Here is a 19,264-nt window from a genome sequence, read left to right as displayed (position 1 = left end):
CGCACCCACCCCCACTACTGACTTGGTCACCTAGATAACGGAAGCTATCAACTACTTCTAGTTTTTCCCCCTGGAAAGTGACGGAAGTTGTTTTCTGCAGATTTTCGGAGGTTAATGCTCCCGAGCATCTGCCACATACAAAAACTATCTTCCCAGTTAGCCTACCTTTGACATTGCTGCACCTCTTATGTGTCCATAGCTTGTATATTCTTTTTGCTTACAGAGGAATATCGTCTGAAGAACTGGAAATATCCTGATGAATTATATGGTATTGGAAAATATGGCAATGATTCTTACAGAATATTTTGTATCAATGAATGGAAACAGGTAAATATTGAGCGTGTGTGTGTGTGTGTGTAGTATGTTAGAATGCATCCAGATGTTATTTGCATGGCTTGTATCTCTGCTTCGGACACCTGACTGATAAGAGTGTGGAAGCAGGTAAATGATGTCTGTGTGTGTGTGTATCTAGGTATAACTGCGTTATATGTTCTTGATGTCGGCCATACTGTTGCACATGTTGGTTAAGGCCTGGGCAAGGTATTTAGAAGCATCATTTTACAGCCAAATGTTCCTCCTGTTGCTAACCCTTAATTGCTTTTTAAGAAACAAGGACGGAAGAAAACGGAGAAATGGTACACAAAAACAAATGTAAATAAAGGGCATTAACAACAGTATGTATTTGTGTGTATATATATATATATATATATATATATATATGTGGCAGATGTGGCAGATGCTCAGGAACAATAAACACTGAAAATGCTCTGAGACCAACTTCCGTCACTTTCCAGGGAGAAAAACTAGAAGTAGTTGATAGTTTCCGTTACCTAGGTGACCAAGTCAGTAGCGGGGGCAGGTGTGCTGAAAGTATAACTGCTAGAGTAAGAATAGCCTGGGCAAAGTTTAGAGAGCTCTTACCCCTGCTGGTGACAAAAGGCCTCTCGCTCAAAGTAAAAGGCAGACTGTATGATGCATGTGTACGTACAGCCATGCTACATGGCAGTGAAACTTGGGCTGTGACTGCTGAGGATTTGCGTAAGCTCGCAAGAAATGAAGCTAATATGCTCCGATGGATGTGTAACGTCAGTGTTCATACACGACAGAGTGTAAGTACCTTGAGAGAAAAGTTGGACCTTAGAAGCATCAGTTGTTGTGTGCAAGAGAGACATTTGCGCTGGTATGGTCATGTGATGAGAATGGCTGAAGATAGTTGTGTGCGAAAGTGCCACACCCTGGCAGTTGAGGGGACCTGTGGAAGAGGTAGACCCAGGAAAACCTGGGTCGAGGTGGTGAAGCACGACCTTCGAACTTTAGGTCTCACCAAGGAAATGACCAGTGACCGAGACCTTTGGAAGTATGCTGTGCGAGAAAACCCAGCAAGACCAGTGAGAACAGTCAAAATCAAAATCAAACCAAATATCAGAAAGCAGAACCAAATTGAGGTCGATCAACATCAGGGCCCCCGTGCAGGTGACACGTAAAAGCACCATCCGTTCGTGGCCATTTGACAGCCCTGTCTGGCCCCCGTGTCGGTGGCACCATCCGTTCATGTTCGTTGCCAGCCTGGCCTGGCCCCCGTGCCGGTGACACGTAAAAGCACCATCCATTCGTGGCCGTTTGCCAGCTCTGTCTGGCCCCCGTGCCGGTGACACGTAAAAGCACCATACGTTCGTGGCCGTTTGCCAGCTCTGTCTGGCCCCCGTGTCGTTGGCATGTAAAAGCACCATCCGTTCGTGTCCGTTGCCAGCCTGGCCTGGCCCCCGTGCCGGTGACACGTAAAAGCACCATCCGTATCGTGGCCGTTTGCCAGCTCTGTCTGGCCCCCGTGTTGGTGGTACGTAAAAGCACCATCCGTTCGTGTCCGTTGCCAGCCTCGCCTGGCCCCCGTGCCGGTGACACGTAAAAGCACCATCCATTTCGTGGCCATTTGCCAGCTCTGTCTGGCCCCCGTGTTGGTGGTACGTAAAAGTACCATCCGTTCGTGTCCGTTGCCAGCCTCGCCTGGCCCCATGCCGGTGACATGTAAAAGCACCATCCGTTCGTGGCCGTTTGCCAGCTCTGTCTGGCACCTGTGCGGGTGGCACGTAAAAAGCCAACGGAGTGGTTGGCGTTAGGAAGGGCATCCAGCCGTAGAAACACTGCCAGATCTGACTGGGCCTGATGAAGCCTTCCAGCTTCACAGACCCCAGTTGAACCGTCCAACCCATGCTAGCATGGAGAACGGACGCTAAATGATGATGCTGATATATATATATATATATATATATATACATACATACATATAACATATATAAATAGATAGATATTCACACACACACATATATAGGCGTAGGAGTGGCTGTGTGGTAAGTAGCTTGCTTACCAACCACATGGTTCCAGGTTCATTCCCACTGTGTGGCACCTTGGGTAAGTGTCTTCTACTATAGCCTCGGGCCGACCAAAGCCTTGTGAGTGTATTTGGTAGACGGAAACTGAAAGAAGCCCGTCATATATGTGTATATATATATATAAAAACATAATAACCACTTTGTTTTTTTCTCTCTCTCTCTCTCCACAGGTGATACCTACTGACCATAAACTCAACGACTACCATAAATGGTTATGGGACAATCATGAACGACTTGGAATCTAAACACATATCCAAAATACCTCCACGTCTCCAGAATATCGGAATTTACATTTCCACTTGGCAGGAGTAATACAACCCAACCCTCTGCTCCTCTTCTGTCCTCCATGTCGACTTTCAGCTTGGCTTTCTAGGAATTTTGTGATATAATAATAATAATGATAATGATGATTATAATTTTGATTCTTCCTCCATGATAATGCTACATGTTAGGTTATGTGTAGCTAACTGGAAGGCAGTTGAGTTTTAAGTTTTGGAGTGGCGTTGGCATGGTGTGCCTACCAGAAGCGTGTAATATGGTGGGGACATGTGCACTGGTTGTATGGTGTGTTTGTATATGTGTGTGAGTGTGTGTGTGTGTGTATATGTGTGTGTGTGTGTACTTTCAATAGAGCTGCAAAATTTTCATGCAACTCAGAGTTTCGTGTTCCCATTCGTCAGGCAATTTTGATGGATACTGAATTAAAATCACGATTGTAATTTAGTATTCTGATGAAATGGGAACGTGAAACTCTGAGTAACTGTTTTGTGAAAATTTTGCAGTTTTAATAAAAGGATATTACTCTACCTTTGGTAGTTGAGTACTTTTTTTTCGACCTACTTTTGCATTTATGTGCCTACTTGTGTGTGTGTGTGTCTGTGTGTGTGTGTGTGTTTAATCGTTTTTCATAAAACTAAAACAACATAAGTTATAAGAAATAATACAATTTGATGCTTTGTACTTTTATTTTGTATTTCAATATTTTGAGGTTAAGACCCCTTCTTCAAGAAATCTTTGGAGAAATGGTGTTAGAGCTGACTTCTCCAAAGACGGGTTCCTAATGCTGAAATATTGAGATACAAGATAAATGTGCATTTAAAACTGATATTATTTCTTGTAACTTGTATTATTTTGGCTTTATAAAAAAAAATAAAGAACATTTATATATATATCAGACAATGCTTCATGCAAATTATATATATAACCAGACTATCTCTCTCATGTATGCACATGTAGACGTTTTATCTATGCACTTTTGTAAACATTTAATACACTTTCTTTTCACTGTTTTTTTTTACATTCGGAAAACGTATATCAACATCATCATCATCATCATCGTTATTATCAACTATTGTCTTTCATTTATTTAATAAATAAAAAAATATAAAAATCGCACCTCATGCTCATTGTTGATGTTGAATTTCTCTCTCTTTCTCTCTCCCCCACCATTTTCCCAATCTCTTGTATAGACAGGGAACCAACTTATTGCTGTTTCCAGATTTAGAGGAACGATTGTTTTAACATAAGAAAAAAAAAAAAAAAAACAAACAATGAAAAAATATTTCAATTTCAAACGACTACAACTTCAAAGCTTTTTTTCTTTTTCTTCCCCTACCGAAACGGAAAAGGACCTGAAGGCTTCCATGAGTATCCTTTTTTCCTTCCTGCCTTCATCTAGAAACTATTTATTCTTTGTATTCTTTGTTCCCCTTTCTTTGACTTTCCAATTCCAAAAGCATCTAATTTATCTGGTTTCTTTGTGTTATTATTTTGTGGGGTTTTTTTTCCATTCGTTTCAGTCATTGGACTGTGGCCATGTTGGGGCACTGCCTTGAAGCATTGAGCACTTAATTTTTTTTTAATACCTGGTACTTATTCTGTCAGTCTCTTTTGCTGAACTGCTAAATTATGTGGACGTAAACAAACCAAAATTTGTTGTCAAGTGGTTGTGGGACACACACACACACAATGATGATTGGTGTCTACTCGTGACCAAAGAAGAACATCCCTGCCCTTTGCCCATGCAAATTGCCTGCAGTGCTCATATATGAGGTTTAATGCCCCACCAGTCAGTTTCACTCAGCTCCATGTCTGTGACTTCCATGCTCACTGATGTGGCCTCCTACACCTGACATCGGCTAATTGCCTTGCTGGCGATTCCACAAACTCAAATTTTAAGTCCAATATGGCTTGCACAGCATATAACAGACCACTTCCCCCCTACTTACAATGTCCAGAGATAAGCCTGGGCAAGATATCCAGTGCCAATATGGGTCACAGGCTTAGGAAGGTGAGAGTACCATGGTCTCAAGCATGAGCAAAAGGTCCCCAAACTAGTTAATGCCATTCCCTGCATATCTGGTTTTATATCAGAGTGACTTTCTCCTAGAGACATGCTTTAACAAAAGCTCGAGAGGCGCCTCACCTCCAGTGGTCAGTCAGCTCACCGGACACCAACCTGCAATTTCTGTATATGTATACATACATACATATACACACGCACACACTCATGTGTATATAAACACACATATGTGTGTATGAATTACACCAGCAAAACTGAAGGTAGACGCTCTTGTATGAACCATCATGCATAGCCTTTAGATAAATTCTGCAACGTTTGTGTGTGTGTGTGTATGTGTTGAAGCTATTTAGAGTGGAGAATTGGTCTCAGAATCGAGAACTGGTAGGAACATAGGGAGGTGTGGAGATGGTGGTGGTGGTTAGGGGGATGGGATGGTGATAGTGATTGTGATGGCAGGTAATCAGAGCTGGAGTTTGCAACACTAACTTCAGGAAACCTACCAGCCACCTAGTCACCTACCGATCGGGCCGACATACCAGCCAAATTGACTACATCCTCGCCAGGAAAGGGAAAGATGGCTGCTTATAAATGCCAAAACCTTCCCAGGCGAAGAATGTACCCCATAACATAAACTGATAGTTAGTGACTTTAGGATCAGGACTAAGAGGACGACCAGAAGACGACCAACATGGAGAAGAAGGGTCTGGAAGCTTAAAGATCCTGCGAATGGACAGAGACTTAGGGACATATACTTGAAGCCTTTGACGAAGTAGAAGGGGATATAGCTTCACACGGGGTAGAAGACAACTGGAGGTCTCTAAGGGACAACCTGCTGAGAGCCACGGACCAGATCTGTGGCTGGTGCAAAGTCCCCTCTGACCCAAAATAACGTGGTGGTGGAACAATGTTGTAGACAGGGCTATTAGAGAAAAGAGACAGGCTTGGAAGGACTGGAAAAATGGGGGTAGCAGGGAATTGTATCAGACTACCAAAAGAGAAGCTAGGAGACAGGTTTATTTAGCCAGAGGGGAAGCAGATAAGAAAAAATTTGCCAATGTTCTACGCCGTGAGGACCAAAGACTTGAGGTCTTCCGTGTTGCAAGACAGTGTGTGAGAGAGAATCATGATGTGGTAGGAGAGAAATGTGTTCGCATGGATGATGGCTAACTTGCGCTGAATGAGGATGCAAAGAGAGAGGTTTGGAGACATCATTATGAGAGGCTGCTAAATAAGGAAAATGAATGGGATAAAGAGAGTCTGCCGAATGTCGACCCAACAGAGGGACCAGCTATCCGAATTGACAGTTCCTTAGTAGTTAAGGCAATTAGAAGCATGAAGACAGGGAAAGCCCCAGGCCCATCAGGAATTACTGCAGAGATGCTTAAAATATCTGGTAGTGTCGGCTATAGCCTAGTCACCCGTATAGTTAACCAGGTGATACACGAAGGAGTCATACCCAATGACTAGTGTAGCAGCATAATAGTCGACTGCTACAAAGGTAAAGGTGACGCTTTAGATACAAATAATTACAGAGGTATCAAGCTGTTGGATCAGGTAATGAAGGTTACGGAGAGGGTCATAGCCCAACTGATTAGGGAGAGAGTCAGCTTGGATGAGATGCAGTTTGATTTCGTGCCAGGAAAAAGCACCACTGATGCCATATTTCTGGTGAGACAGCTGCAGAAGAAATACCTAGCCAAGGATAAGCCCCTGGCTTTCGTTGACATGGAGAAAGCCTTTGACAGGGTCCCCCGATCCCTCATCTGGTGGTCAATGAGGAAACTAGGGATAGATGAATGGTTAGTGAGAGCTGTGAAAGCCAATACAGAGACGCTGTAAGTAATGTGAGGGTTGGCAACGAGTACACTAAAGAATTCAGAGTAGAGGTAGGGGTCCACCAAGGTTCAGTCCTCAGCCCCCTCCTATTTATCATAGTCCTCCAGGCAATAACGAAGGAATTCAAGACTGGGAGCTCCTATAAGCTGATGACCTTGCTCTAATTGCTGAGTCACTATCAGAATTAGAGGCAAAGTTTCAAGTGTGGAGACAAAGATTAGAATCGAAGGGCCTTAAAATCAACCTAGCTAAAACCAAAGTCCTAATATGTAGGAAGGCAGGCAAATCACAAACGCCTTCAGGTAGATGGCCCTGCTCGATCTGTAGAAAAGGCGTAGGTAGAAACTCTATAAGATGCACCAAGTGTAAGCTATGGACACATAAGAGGTGCAGCAATGTCAAAGGAAGGCTAACTGGGAAGATAGTTTTTGTATGTGGCAGATGCTCAGGAGCAATAAACACTGAAAATGCTCAGAGACCAACTCCCGCCACATTCCAGGGAGAAAAACTAGAAATTGTTGATAGTTTCCGTTACCTAGGTGACCAAGTCAGTAGCGGGGGCGGGTGTGCTGAAGTGTAACTGCTAGAGTAAGAATAGCCTGGGCAAAGTTCAGAGAGCTTTTACCTCTACTGGTGACAAAAGGCCTCTCGCTCAGAATAAAAGGCAGACTGTATGACGCATGTGTACGAACAGCCATGCTACATGGCAGTGAAACTTGGGCCGTGACTGCTGAGGATATGCGTAAGCTCGCAAGAAATGAAGCCAGTATGCTCCGATGGATGTGTAATGTCAGTGTTCATACTCGACAGAGTGTAAGTACCTTGAGAGAAAAGTTGGACCTAAGCAGCATCAGTTGTGGTGTGCAAGAGAGACGTTTGCGCTGGTATGGTCATGTAGCGAGAATGGATGAAGATAGTTGTGTGAAAAAGTCCCACACCCTAGCGGTTGAGGGAACCTGTGAAAGAGGTAGACCCAGGAAAACCTGGGACGAGGTGGTGAAGAACGACCTTCGAACTTTAGGTCTCACCGAGGAAATGACCAGAGACCAAGACCTTTGGAAGTATGTTGTGCGTGTGAAGACCCGGCAAGACGAGTGAGACCATAACCCGTGGCCTCTACCTAGGACGTAGCCAGCCCACTTATGCATACCTTTACCTCTTGTGACACAAACCCTACTTGTGAAGACCTGTTGAGGCAAGTGAAAATCGAAATCGTTCAACATCAATGGAAATTGTAGCTGAGATACCAGTGCCGGTGGCATGTAAGAGAACCATCCGAATGTAGCCGTTGCCAGCGCGGCCCCGACTGGCCCCCGTGCCGGTGGCACGTAAAAAGCACCATCCGATTGTGGCCGTCTGCCAGCCTCGTCTGTCACCTGTGCAGGTGGTACATAAAAAGCACCCACTACACCCTCGGAGTGGTTGGCGTTAGGAAGGGCATCCAGCTGTAGAAACACTGCCAGATCAGACTGGGCCTGGCGCAGCCTTCTGGCTTCCCAGACCCCAGTTGAACCGTCCAACCCATGCTAGCATGGAAAACGGACGTTAAACGATGATGATGATATATATTACCACTGATTTTCCTTATACTGTGATCTATAAACCAGCAAAAAGCTGGAAATTTTATTCCATCTTGGGTCCATCTTGAATCAGAAAATACAACCCTTATTTTAGCAAATGTAGATATTCACATTTATTGAAGACCCCTAAAAAGTCCCCATTTATTCCTATTATCGTCAGTATATTTTGTATCATATACCTTTGTGTTTATGTATTAGGGTTCCCTGCTATGCTGTTTCATGTTGGTTGGGTAGCTGTACCCTTATGTTAAGGTTGTGACTTTAAAAAAAAAAACACAACCTTCAACAATGATTTAACGGGTTTATGTTCAGACAGGAGCAACATAATATCGCACGGGTATATGTTTGTCTGTCTCTGTTTGTGTGTGTGCGCCTGTTTCTGTTTATTTGTCTACATACATGTGTATATAAGCACACACGTGTGTATAAATTACATACACCAGCAAAACTGAAGGTAGACGCTCTTGTAGGAACCATCATGCATAGCCTTTAGAGAAATTCTGCAACGCGTGTGTGTGTGTGTGTATGTGTTGAAGCTATTTAGAGTGGAGAATTGGTCTCAGAACTGAGAACTGGTAGGAACATAGGGAGGTGTGGAGATGGTGGTGGTGGTGATTAGGGGGATGGGATGGTGATAGTGATTGTGATGGCAGGTAATCAGAGCTGGAGGTGGCGGCAGCGATGATGGTATATGTATTTACGTATCTGTGTTTTTATATTCTTTTATTCTTTTACTTGTTTCAGTCATTTGACTGCGGCCATGCTGGAGCATCGCCTTTAGTCGAGCAAATCGACCCCAGGACTTATCCTTTCTAAGCCTAGTACTTATTCTATCAGTCTCTTTTGCTGAACCCGGTTTTATTGGCGTATAGGTTCCTCACCAGGACGGGACGCCGGTCCGTCTCAGGTGAGCTGCAAGATGCAAGAGGAAAGAGTGAGAGAAAGTTATGGCGAAAGAGTCAGCAGAAGTTCGCCATTACCTTCTGCCAGAGCCGCGTGGAGCTTAGGTGTTTCACTCATAAACACACGCATCGCCTGGTCTAAGATTCGAACCCGCGAGTCTGTTGCCCTAAACTCTAGGCCATGTGCCTTCACACACGTATATATATATATATATATAAAATATATGCATACATACATACATATATGTACGTACCTACATCTATATGTATATATACATGCATATATATATAATATATATATATATATATATATATATAAATTTATATATATATGAGTACAGGACTCCACAAATAAACGTACAACACAACGAGAAACGAAAACATAAAAACAAACTAGGAAACGGACTTTTTTTTAACAACGAAAAAACAAGTACAAGACAAACAATACAAGGAATATTCCCCTTCATCAGCTGTCCCTGGTTCGACTCAATGCGTGTTTCGAAGGTAAGGACAAAACACGATCCGGTCGAAGCAATCCTTCCTGCAAAAGAATTAAATAAAATTCTTTTGCAGAGGGGTAAAATAAGGAAAGAAAAAAAATGTGACAAGAACAGGACGTAAAAGCAATACAAATAAAAATACAGTACACTTAAAGAATAAAAACAGGACAATGAAACCAACATTGAGGGGGGGGGGGTTAAGCCTAGACGATGGAAAAATTCGGAGCGCAAGAAATAGTCGGTGTTGACTTGTAGAAAGCTGCGAGCAAAAGGAAGTTGGTAGTCGACTCAGCAGTGAGAGAGATGAGGAGGAGTGTGAGAGAGAGAGAGATAGAGAGGAAAGGAAACCAGAAAGGGTGAAAAAAAGGAGAGAGACAGGTATAGAGGAAGACAGACAGGAAGGAAGGAAAGGTCAAGCAAAAGGTCACAGAGTTCGCGTCATAATTCTATATAAAAACTTACTTGGAGAAAAGAAACGAAACGACGCGAGGGCGCTCGGTCATATAATAATTTAATAAATAAAATATATGCATACATACATACATATATGTACGTACCTACATCTATATGTATATATACATGCATATATATATAATATATATATATATATATATATATATATATATATATATATATATGAGTACAGGACACCACAAATAAACGTAGAACACAACGAGAAACGAAACTGTAACCCTTTACTTGACCTTCCTTCCTTCCTGTCTGTCTTCCTCTTTACCTGAGTTCTTCGCGCAGTCCTGTGCTGTAGTCGATTTTTTTCTCTCTCCCCCTCCCCTCCCTCTCTCTCTCTCTCTCTTCACCGGAAGATCTGGCCCAAACTAGAAGTTTCTGGAAGAAGTCGATTGTGGTTACATTTGAAAAGAAACGGGCTCCGCCAAGTTTAAAAATGCCCGATACACTCCATATGTGATGACATTACTCTTTGCAACACCACCAGGAGTTGAGGGCCCAGGGTAACCCACCACTTTTTCCCTCTTATTTTCTCTGTTCATGCACATGATAATGATAATTCTTTATTCCTTTTTTTTGTTGTTCTGTTAACAGAGCGAACAAGTCAAGTCGTAATATGTAACTTTTGTGCTTTTAGCTGAAAGGATCATTATTTGAAAACGAATGCTCCACCCGCCCCTGCGTGAGAGTTTGGCGACTGACGTTGCCTTGTTGATGGTGATGGTCACGGTCGTGCACACTGATGTAGCAAAAACCTGCTTTTGATGAAGGGCGGGGTGGGATGTGATGATGGGGGCGCTGCTAGGCGATGAGTCTGGCAGTCGTTTAAACCGTTACATTAGCATGCATCTGAAGATGTTACTAATGGTGATTGCGGCGTAGTGAAGATGTTACACTTGCAGCTGGACGCATTGTTGCTGCTGTTGTTGTTGCTGTTGCGACGATGGTGGCGCTGTTTATTTTGCCGCTGTTTTCACCCTCGCCCTTCCCAGAATTTGAATTAAAGCGACAAACCCTATGTTTGTAATAACGAAACAAAGGAAGGGCTCCTCCTCCTCCTTCTTTCTCCTTCTTTCTCCTTATCCTTATTTTTCTTTTACTTTTCGTTTTTCTTTGTCACAAACTCTGTTAGAAAATTTTATTAAATTTTAAAAATTATTATATTTTTTCCAAATTAAATGGGCTCAGGTCCTTTAACGAACCCGGGAAAGAATGACCCTCTCCCCCCGGCTCATGGTTACTTCAACAATAAAATACACACGATACGGACGTGAAGGGCTTAATTTATCGACGTGAAGATGCTTAATTTATCGACCCCAGAGGGATGAAAGACAAAGAATTTGAACTCAGAACGTAAAGACAGACGAAATACCTATTTCTTTACTACCCACAAGGGGCTAAACACAGAGAGGACAGACAAACAGATTAAGTCGGAATCATTGACCCCAGTGCGTAATAATAATAATAATAATAATAATAATAATAATAATCCTTTCTACTATAAGCAAAAAGTTTGAAATTTGCGGGAGAAGCTAGTTGATTATATTGACCCAGTGCACAACTAGTACTTAGTTTAACGACTTTGAAAGGATGAAAAGGCAAACGTCGACATCGGCGGAATTTGAACTTAGAACGTAAAGTCAGACGAAATACCGCCAAGCAGAGTTGCACGAAAATAAATACAATTATAATAAAACAATAATTTTAAAAAGCTACATTTTAAAGAAATAAAGCATGAACATTTTTCTGGCTAATATAAGTTAGGACACTTCGCGGTTCCATTCACTTAACTATTTCTCAAATAGTGTTCGGGTGCAAGCGAATGCACCAGTACGCATTTTTGGGGACATTTGATGTTGAAAATACCAACACCTTAAAGGTATTCTCTTTTAAATCCGTTATAATGTCTTAATTTAAACTTTACTCGTAATCTCTTTTGCATGTTGTTTATATTCTGAACTTAATTACCTTTTTTTGTGTGTCATTGTAACTTTTTGGGGAAAGTTCGTGGCACCAGAGAAGCGTAATGTTTGTTTGTTGACTGTTTTGGGTGATTTTCAAAGAACGGTGAATCATAGTTCACCTTCGTTCTCTTGATTTTCTTCGTTATTTTCCCGAGGAAAGATTTCGCTGTCATTTAAAAGGAATTCTTTCCCCTCGCCTGTTTCCGTTGATTTACGTTGAACCTTTAATCCATAATCCGGGACATCTATGCATAGTCAGAGGTATACCTGACAATTGCAGCTGATGTTTTGGACGCATTTTCAGTTTTAAAAGTCCAGCAAATAGTGCCAAAGACTTAATCTTTTTGTAAGCAGAAAAATATATGATTTCTCCGTTTTTCCTTTCTCTCTCGGATTGATTCCTGTAGCAAACACTGATCTGTTTTACAAAATTCTCCCTTCTTTGGTCTCTTTTACAAAATACAGTTTTCTTTTCTACCTGTGATATGTCACAAAGATTTTATGTTTATTTAGCGTTGAAGCAAGTTTTGTCTTCGCGTATCTGCTATTTCAACAGACCGCAATATTCTTTTCTACTCTAGGCACAAGACCCGAAATTTTTGGGGAGGGGCCCAGTCGACTAAATCGACCCCAGTACGCAACTGGCACTTAATTTATCGACCCCGATGGGATGAAAGGCAAAGTCGACCTCGGCGGCATTTGAACTCAGAACGTAGTGGCAGACGAAATACATATTTCTTTATTACCCACAAGGGGCTAAACACAGAGGGAACAAACAAGGACAGACATAGGTATTAAGTCGATTACATCGACCCCAGTTCGTAACTAGTACTTAATTTATCGACCCCGAAAGGATGAAAGGCAAAGTCGACCTCGGCAGAATTTGAACTCAGAGCATAAAGACAGACGAAATACTGCAAAGCATTTCGCCCGGCGTGCTAACGATTCTGCCAGCTCGCCGCCTTCAACAGACCACAATATTGGAAATCGTAATAGACTACGGCTATTGGTGTTGTTGTTACTGCTGCTGTCTTTCAAGTTATTTGAAAACTTTGAACATTTTCTTATATTAATTCTTCATCTTTCTTCTTTTTTTACGTCTATTTCGTTGTGTGTTTTTGTATTTTGAATGTATTTTTTTGTCTCATTGTAGTGTTTTTCCCATTTACAATAATTGTGTGGGGTGGCCATTTTGTGGGAGTAATTTTAAAATGTTTAAAGTGTGTAAATGTGTATGAATTCTTATGCATGTGTATGCGTTAGCATGCGGAAGTGCGTGTTGAGTGTATGTATGCACGTGTGTGTGGTGTGTGTGTGTGTGTATTGTGTGTTGTGTGTGTGTATGAGTACGTGTGCACATGGAAAGGATGAATAGGAAACACTAACTTTTGCCGGAGTTCGGAACACCAAGGGACGTAACTAAAGTCATCAACGCCATTTCGTCCGGCACTCTACCACCGCCACCACCACCACCACCACTACTACTACTACTACTACTACTACTACTACTACTACTAAATTAAGGACCAATATGCATAAAACCGTAGCAGGGACCAAGTAAAGGTAGTCTTGTAGATTTCCTTGTTTTGCTAAAGAGACTTTAGTTTCCTTAGATGGGTCGTTGTTGTTGTTGTTGTGGTAGATCTTGTTGTTGTACCTGATGGTGCTTTGGGTGTTGTTGGTTGCGTTGTAATTGTTACTGTTGCAGCAGCTAACGTGGTAATAGCTGTGTTATTGCTGTTGTTGTTGCAGTTACAGTACCCGGTACCGTTGTAGCCAGAAACATTTTCTACCCGCCGTCGTTGGAAATGTTGCTCTAACTATTCTTACAGTCGTGCTAGTAGTAGTAGTAGTAGTAGCAGTAGTAGTAGAAGCTGTTGTTATTGTTGTTACAGTTGTAGATACTCGTAGAATAGTTGTTGATGTTGTTAGTCATGTGTGTATTATTATTATTATTGTTATTATTATTAATAGTAGTAGTAGTTGTTGCTGTAACAGCAGTAATTGTTATTGTACAAGTATCGTAGTAGTAGTAGTAGTAGTAGTGGTGGTGGTGGTGGTAGTAGTGGTAGTAGTGGTGGTGGTGGTGGTGGTGGTAGTAGTAGTAGTGGTAGTAGTGGTGGTGGTAGTAGTAGTAGTGGTGGTGGTAGTAGTGGTGGTGGTGGTGGTAGTAGTAGTAGTAGTTGTGGTGATAGTAGTAGTAGTAGTAGTGGTAGTAGTAGTAGTGGTAGTAGTGGTGGTGGTAGTAGTAGTAGTGGTGATGGTGGTGGTGGTGGTAGTAGTGGTGGTAGTAGTAGTAGTGGTGGTGGTGGTGGTGGTGGTAGTTGCTGTTGTTGTTGTTACCCCTTCTGTGCAGCGCATCCCTTTAAGATGTGTTTTGCAGGTGTGCACTGAGGTGGAAAGGTGTAATCTTGCATTCATAATTGAGTACATACTTTACGCTGTGTGTGTATGTGTATGCGTGCCCCTGTGCGAGTGCGCGCCCGTGTGTGTGTGTGTGTGTGTAAAGGTACAAGTATTGAATTTTACATGCCAATACCTGTATCTGTTTGAATGTGTGTTTGTGTGAGTGTATACATTTGTATGTATGCACATGCGCACACACACTTACATATACACGCACACAGACACATACACACACACACATACACGCACACAGACACGCACACATATGTGTGTGTGTGTGTGTATTTATGGTGACGTCAACTACAACAACACCACATATACATGTGTGTGGCATACATATGTGTGTGTGTGTGTGTGTATGCATGTAAGTGCATATGTGTATGTATGTGTGTATGTGCGTGTATATGTGTGTGTGTATGTATGTGTGTGTGTGTTAAGGTACACGTGTTGAGTTTTACTTGTCAATATCTATGTCTGATTGGGTGTTTATGTGAGCGTAGACATTTGTATGTATACACACATGCGCGCACACACTCAAACACACATACACGCACGCACACACACACACAAATATGTAGGCACACGAACACAACAGATACATGCCTGTATACCTGCACGTATGTATAACAGACGTTGTGCGTTACATTTTGCCTGACCAGATTTATACTATGTGTGCATGTCAATGTGTGTGTGTGTATATATATGTATATATACACACATACATATATATATATACATTTACATATATATATATATATATATGTAAATGTATATATATAAATGTATACATATATTTACTTAAATATGCATATATTTGCTTACATATATATATATATATATAATATATATATATATATATATAATATATATATATATATATGCATGTATATATGTATGTATAGGTAAAATTATGTATGTGCAATAGAACCTTTAAGTCCTCAATCGGTGATATCTAGTATTCATATATCTACTTATTATTATCATTGTTGTTGTTGTTGTTATCCTTAGGGTGGCTTCAGTGAAAAATTAGTTTATAGGGATAAAACTCCGCCCACCTCACATACCAGAGTGGAAACAGGAAGAGAAAACTAATCTAGTTTAATTCTGCAGATAATATAGGAACTACGGCGATCTTAGCCTGGAATTTTCTCAACAATAATAGTACATGATTTACCACCTACACATAAATACCATAAGCTCTTCAACTCACACAACGTGAAGGTCAGCTATTCGTGTATGGGCGACATTGCTTTCAAGTTCATGTGTTACATCCACAAAATATTCTACACGTGAGTCTTCCATTCTGGCAAACCTCTCGTTGTGGAAACAGTATGTCCACTCAGGGAATCCTGCTTCTATAAAAAGGCCGTATAGCAAGCAATCATAACACCTGCCAATTGTATTGAAAAAAATTATGTGTGTTTAACAAAGAACACTTTCAAGGTCCACTTCCTTCAACATTCCTACTCATTCAGGTCAAAAAATGGTGAAAGTTTTGTCTGTGTCCAAATTAAGGGACCAGGAAACGAAAGTCCCTACAATAAAAATGGAACGTTGTTATTGGGGGTAAGCCTATACTTTAACGGGGCATAGAAAAGGAGAATATGTCTAAAAAAATGTTCTACATCCTGAAGTCGCCGGTGACATTTCCTTAACTGCAGATCAGTCAAGGAAATGTTCGATTATAATCCAACTGTTACCTGAGGCGGATGCTCTTCGTTACAATCCATAAAAATCAACCCTAAAAAAGTCGGCCTTCAAGGTTCGATACCAAGGTCGGCCTTCAAGGTTCAATTCCAGGTCATCCTCCTCTACTGCATACAGTAGTTCAACCGTCATGATTTTGCAAACTCCGTGATCATCCTCAAGCAGTAAGACAATTCCCCAGATTCGCACCAGGACATGATATCGTCTTTCAACGACTTTCACAATATTGTCTCCAGGATCATATTTTTATACGTCGCGAGAGAAACTGGAAGTACCAATGGAGTGTATTCATTGAGTGTTTTCCTACACTCGCACAAATGCACCCACCTACACACACACGTAGGGCGGGTTTTCATATTGAGACCAGAAGCAGATCTAGACATTATTAATGTATATATGTAGACTCATGCTTTAATAATTGTGTATGTAATTATATTTAATGCATGTGTATCTATGCATACATATATGCATGTATATATGTATAAATGTATGTATGCTTGTATACATGCATTTCGTCGGTATTTCTGACTTCGTCGCTACATTCTGAGTTCAAATTCCGCCGAGGTCGACTTTGCCTTTCATTCTTTCGGGGTCGATAAATTAAGTACCAGTTGCGTACAGGGGTCGATGTATTGACTAGTCCTCCGCCTCAAAAATTTCAGGCGATGTACCTTCAGTTGTCGCTTGTTCCTTCTCGATCCACGCCTGGCTCACAGGGCCGGCGTATAAGTTCCCCCACCTGGAGGGGACGCCGGGCCGTCGCAGGTGAGCTGCAAAATGCAGGAGAAAAGAGTGAGAGAAAGTTGTGGCGAATGAGTCAGCAGAAGTTCGCCATTACCTTCTGCCGGAGCCGCGTGGAACCTAGGTGTTTCGCTCATAAACACACACATCGCCCGGTCTGAGATTCGAACCGGCGATCCTTCGACTGGGAGTCCGCTGCTCTAACCACTAGGCCATGTGCCTCCACTGTGCCTTCAGTAGGCCGGATTATTAGCAGATACTAGCGATCGCATTCGGGCGCCTTCGTTTTGTGTTTAAACAGGCGATCTGCTGCGTGTGTGATTGTATGCGTGCTTATATGAGTGTGTGTCGTTGTACACATATGTATGTAAGTGTATGTATGCATGTGTACGTTTGTGATTGTTCGTATGTGCGATTATGTATGTCTTTGTGCAAGTGCGCGCGTGTGCACGCGCACGTGTGTCTATGTATGTTGGTATGTGTGTAGAGTGTGTGTGCAGGCTGTCTCTCTCTCTCTCTGTATATATGTGTGTGAGTGAGTATGCGCTTGTATATGTGAGTATATACACATATATAAAAGTGTGTGTGCGTATGTGTGTGTGTGTAGTGTTACATACATATGTGTAAATGTGTGTGTGTGTGTCTATGTAAGTGTACTGATGTGTGTGCTCGCGCGTGTCAAAGTATATGTGTAGTGTTGTGCATGTGTGTAACTGCATATATATATATATGTGTGTTTATGTTAATATATGTGTATGTTGTGTTGCGTGTTTATGAAAGTGTGTATATATATAGGTGTATGTATATGTTGAGGGATAAGTGAGCTTATACACCATGTGTTAATGTATATGTGAATGCATATAGACGCCTGTGTGTATGTATGTATGTGTGTGTGTGAGCGTGCGTGCATTGTGCGTGCGTGCTTGTGCGTGCGTGCATATGTGCGTTTGTGTGTGTGTGTGTGTATGTTAGTGCGTGTGTATATGTGTGTGTGTGTTTGTGTGTGCGTGTGTGTGTTTGTGTGTGTATATGCGTATGTGAGTTTGTGTGTGTGTGTGTGTGTTTGAGTGTGTGTGTGTGTGTGTGTGTGTAGACATATGTACTGCAACATGACACTCGTCGTTAATCCATTAGGCAACTGCTCGCACGAGCTACTTGGCATATTTGAGTTTGAGTTTCAAGTAGGTACATCCACCTAACTAACATTCTACCCCTAATACCAGATGTTAGCTGGGTAGATAGACAAAGTGTGTAAATGGCGACTGGGGAGATAGACCACAATGTGTAGATGTTGTGTAGGATAAATAGACACAATGCATAGATGCTGACAGGATGGACAGACAGAGTGTGTAGATGTTGACAAATTGGACAGACACAGTGTGTAGACGTTGACAGGATGGACAGACACAGTGTATTGATGTTGACAGGATGGACAGACACAGTGTGTAGATGTTGACAAGATGGACAGACACAGTGTGTAGACGTTGACAGGATGGACAGACACAGTGTATTGATGTTGACAAGATGGACAGACACAGTGTGTAGATGTTGACAAATTGGACAGGCACAGTGTGTAGATGTTGACAGGATGGACAGACACAGTGTATTGATGTTGACAGGATGGACAGACACAGTGTGTTGATGTTGACAGGATGGACAGACACAGTGTGTAGATGTTGACAGGATGGACAGACACAGTGTGTAGATATTGACAAATTGGACAGACACAGTGTATTGATGTTGACAGGATGGACAGACACAGTGTGTAGACATTGACAGGATGGACAGACACAGTGTGTAGATGTTGACAAATTGGACAGACACAGTGTATTGATGTTGGCAGGATGGACAGACACAGTGTGTAGATGTTGACAGGATGGACAGACACAGTGTGTAGATATTGACAAATTGGACAGACACAGTGTATTGATGTTGACAGGATGGACAGACACAGTGTGTTGGTGTTGAGTGGATAGATCGACTCACTACGTAAATGGTGATTAGCTTGATATTGAAAAGATTGATCAAATGCCCATAATGGCTTTATGATTTTGGGAAAGGCTCTCGAGAGGTGAAAAACGACGATTTGTCAAAGAAACAGCTTCTCTCGTAAAGTAAACGTTAGAAAGAGTCAGGTTTCATGATCTTGGGTAATTTGAACGCTATACGGTTCAAATACCATTCTCACGATAACCTATCCCCTCTTTTCTTTTACTTACTGGCTGCCCCGGGGTCCTTATTCTGGCACAGCAGCAAGCAGATTACTTACCTAAGGGTTCTTACACATTTCTGGAATGCTTTCAGATATCTATGTTTGAAGACTTCTCAACATTTCAATCTGATATCACACACGTATATGTATCCATATATACATACATGCATATATATATATATATATATATATATATATATATATATAGGGCGGTGCCCCAGCATGGCCTCAGCCGGATGGCTGAAACAAGTAAAAG

At 41.8% G+C, this 19,264-nt stretch overlaps 1 protein-coding gene across 1 annotated transcript in view; it reads left to right on the top strand.

Moving 5' to 3' along the window:
* LOC115221337 (methyl-CpG-binding domain protein 4) overlaps positions 1-3,250 on the top strand; it is a 33,979-nt gene extending 30,729 nt beyond the window's left edge. The window contains exons 6-7 of the mRNA XM_029791509.2: positions 224-327; positions 2,561-3,250. Coding sequence (XP_029647369.1) covers positions 224-327; positions 2,561-2,635 — 179 coding nt within the window. The 3' untranslated portion in view covers positions 2,636-3,250. The remainder of the gene's footprint in view (positions 1-223; positions 328-2,560) is intronic.
* Positions 3,251-19,264: the final 16,014 nt, after the last annotated feature.

Source organism: Octopus sinensis, linkage group LG18 (genome assembly GCF_006345805.1).
Source record: "Octopus sinensis linkage group LG18, ASM634580v1, whole genome shotgun sequence".
Lineage (NCBI taxonomy): Eukaryota > Metazoa > Mollusca > Cephalopoda > Octopoda > Octopodidae > Octopus > Octopus sinensis.
This window is presented reverse-complemented; position numbering and strand designations above follow the sequence as displayed.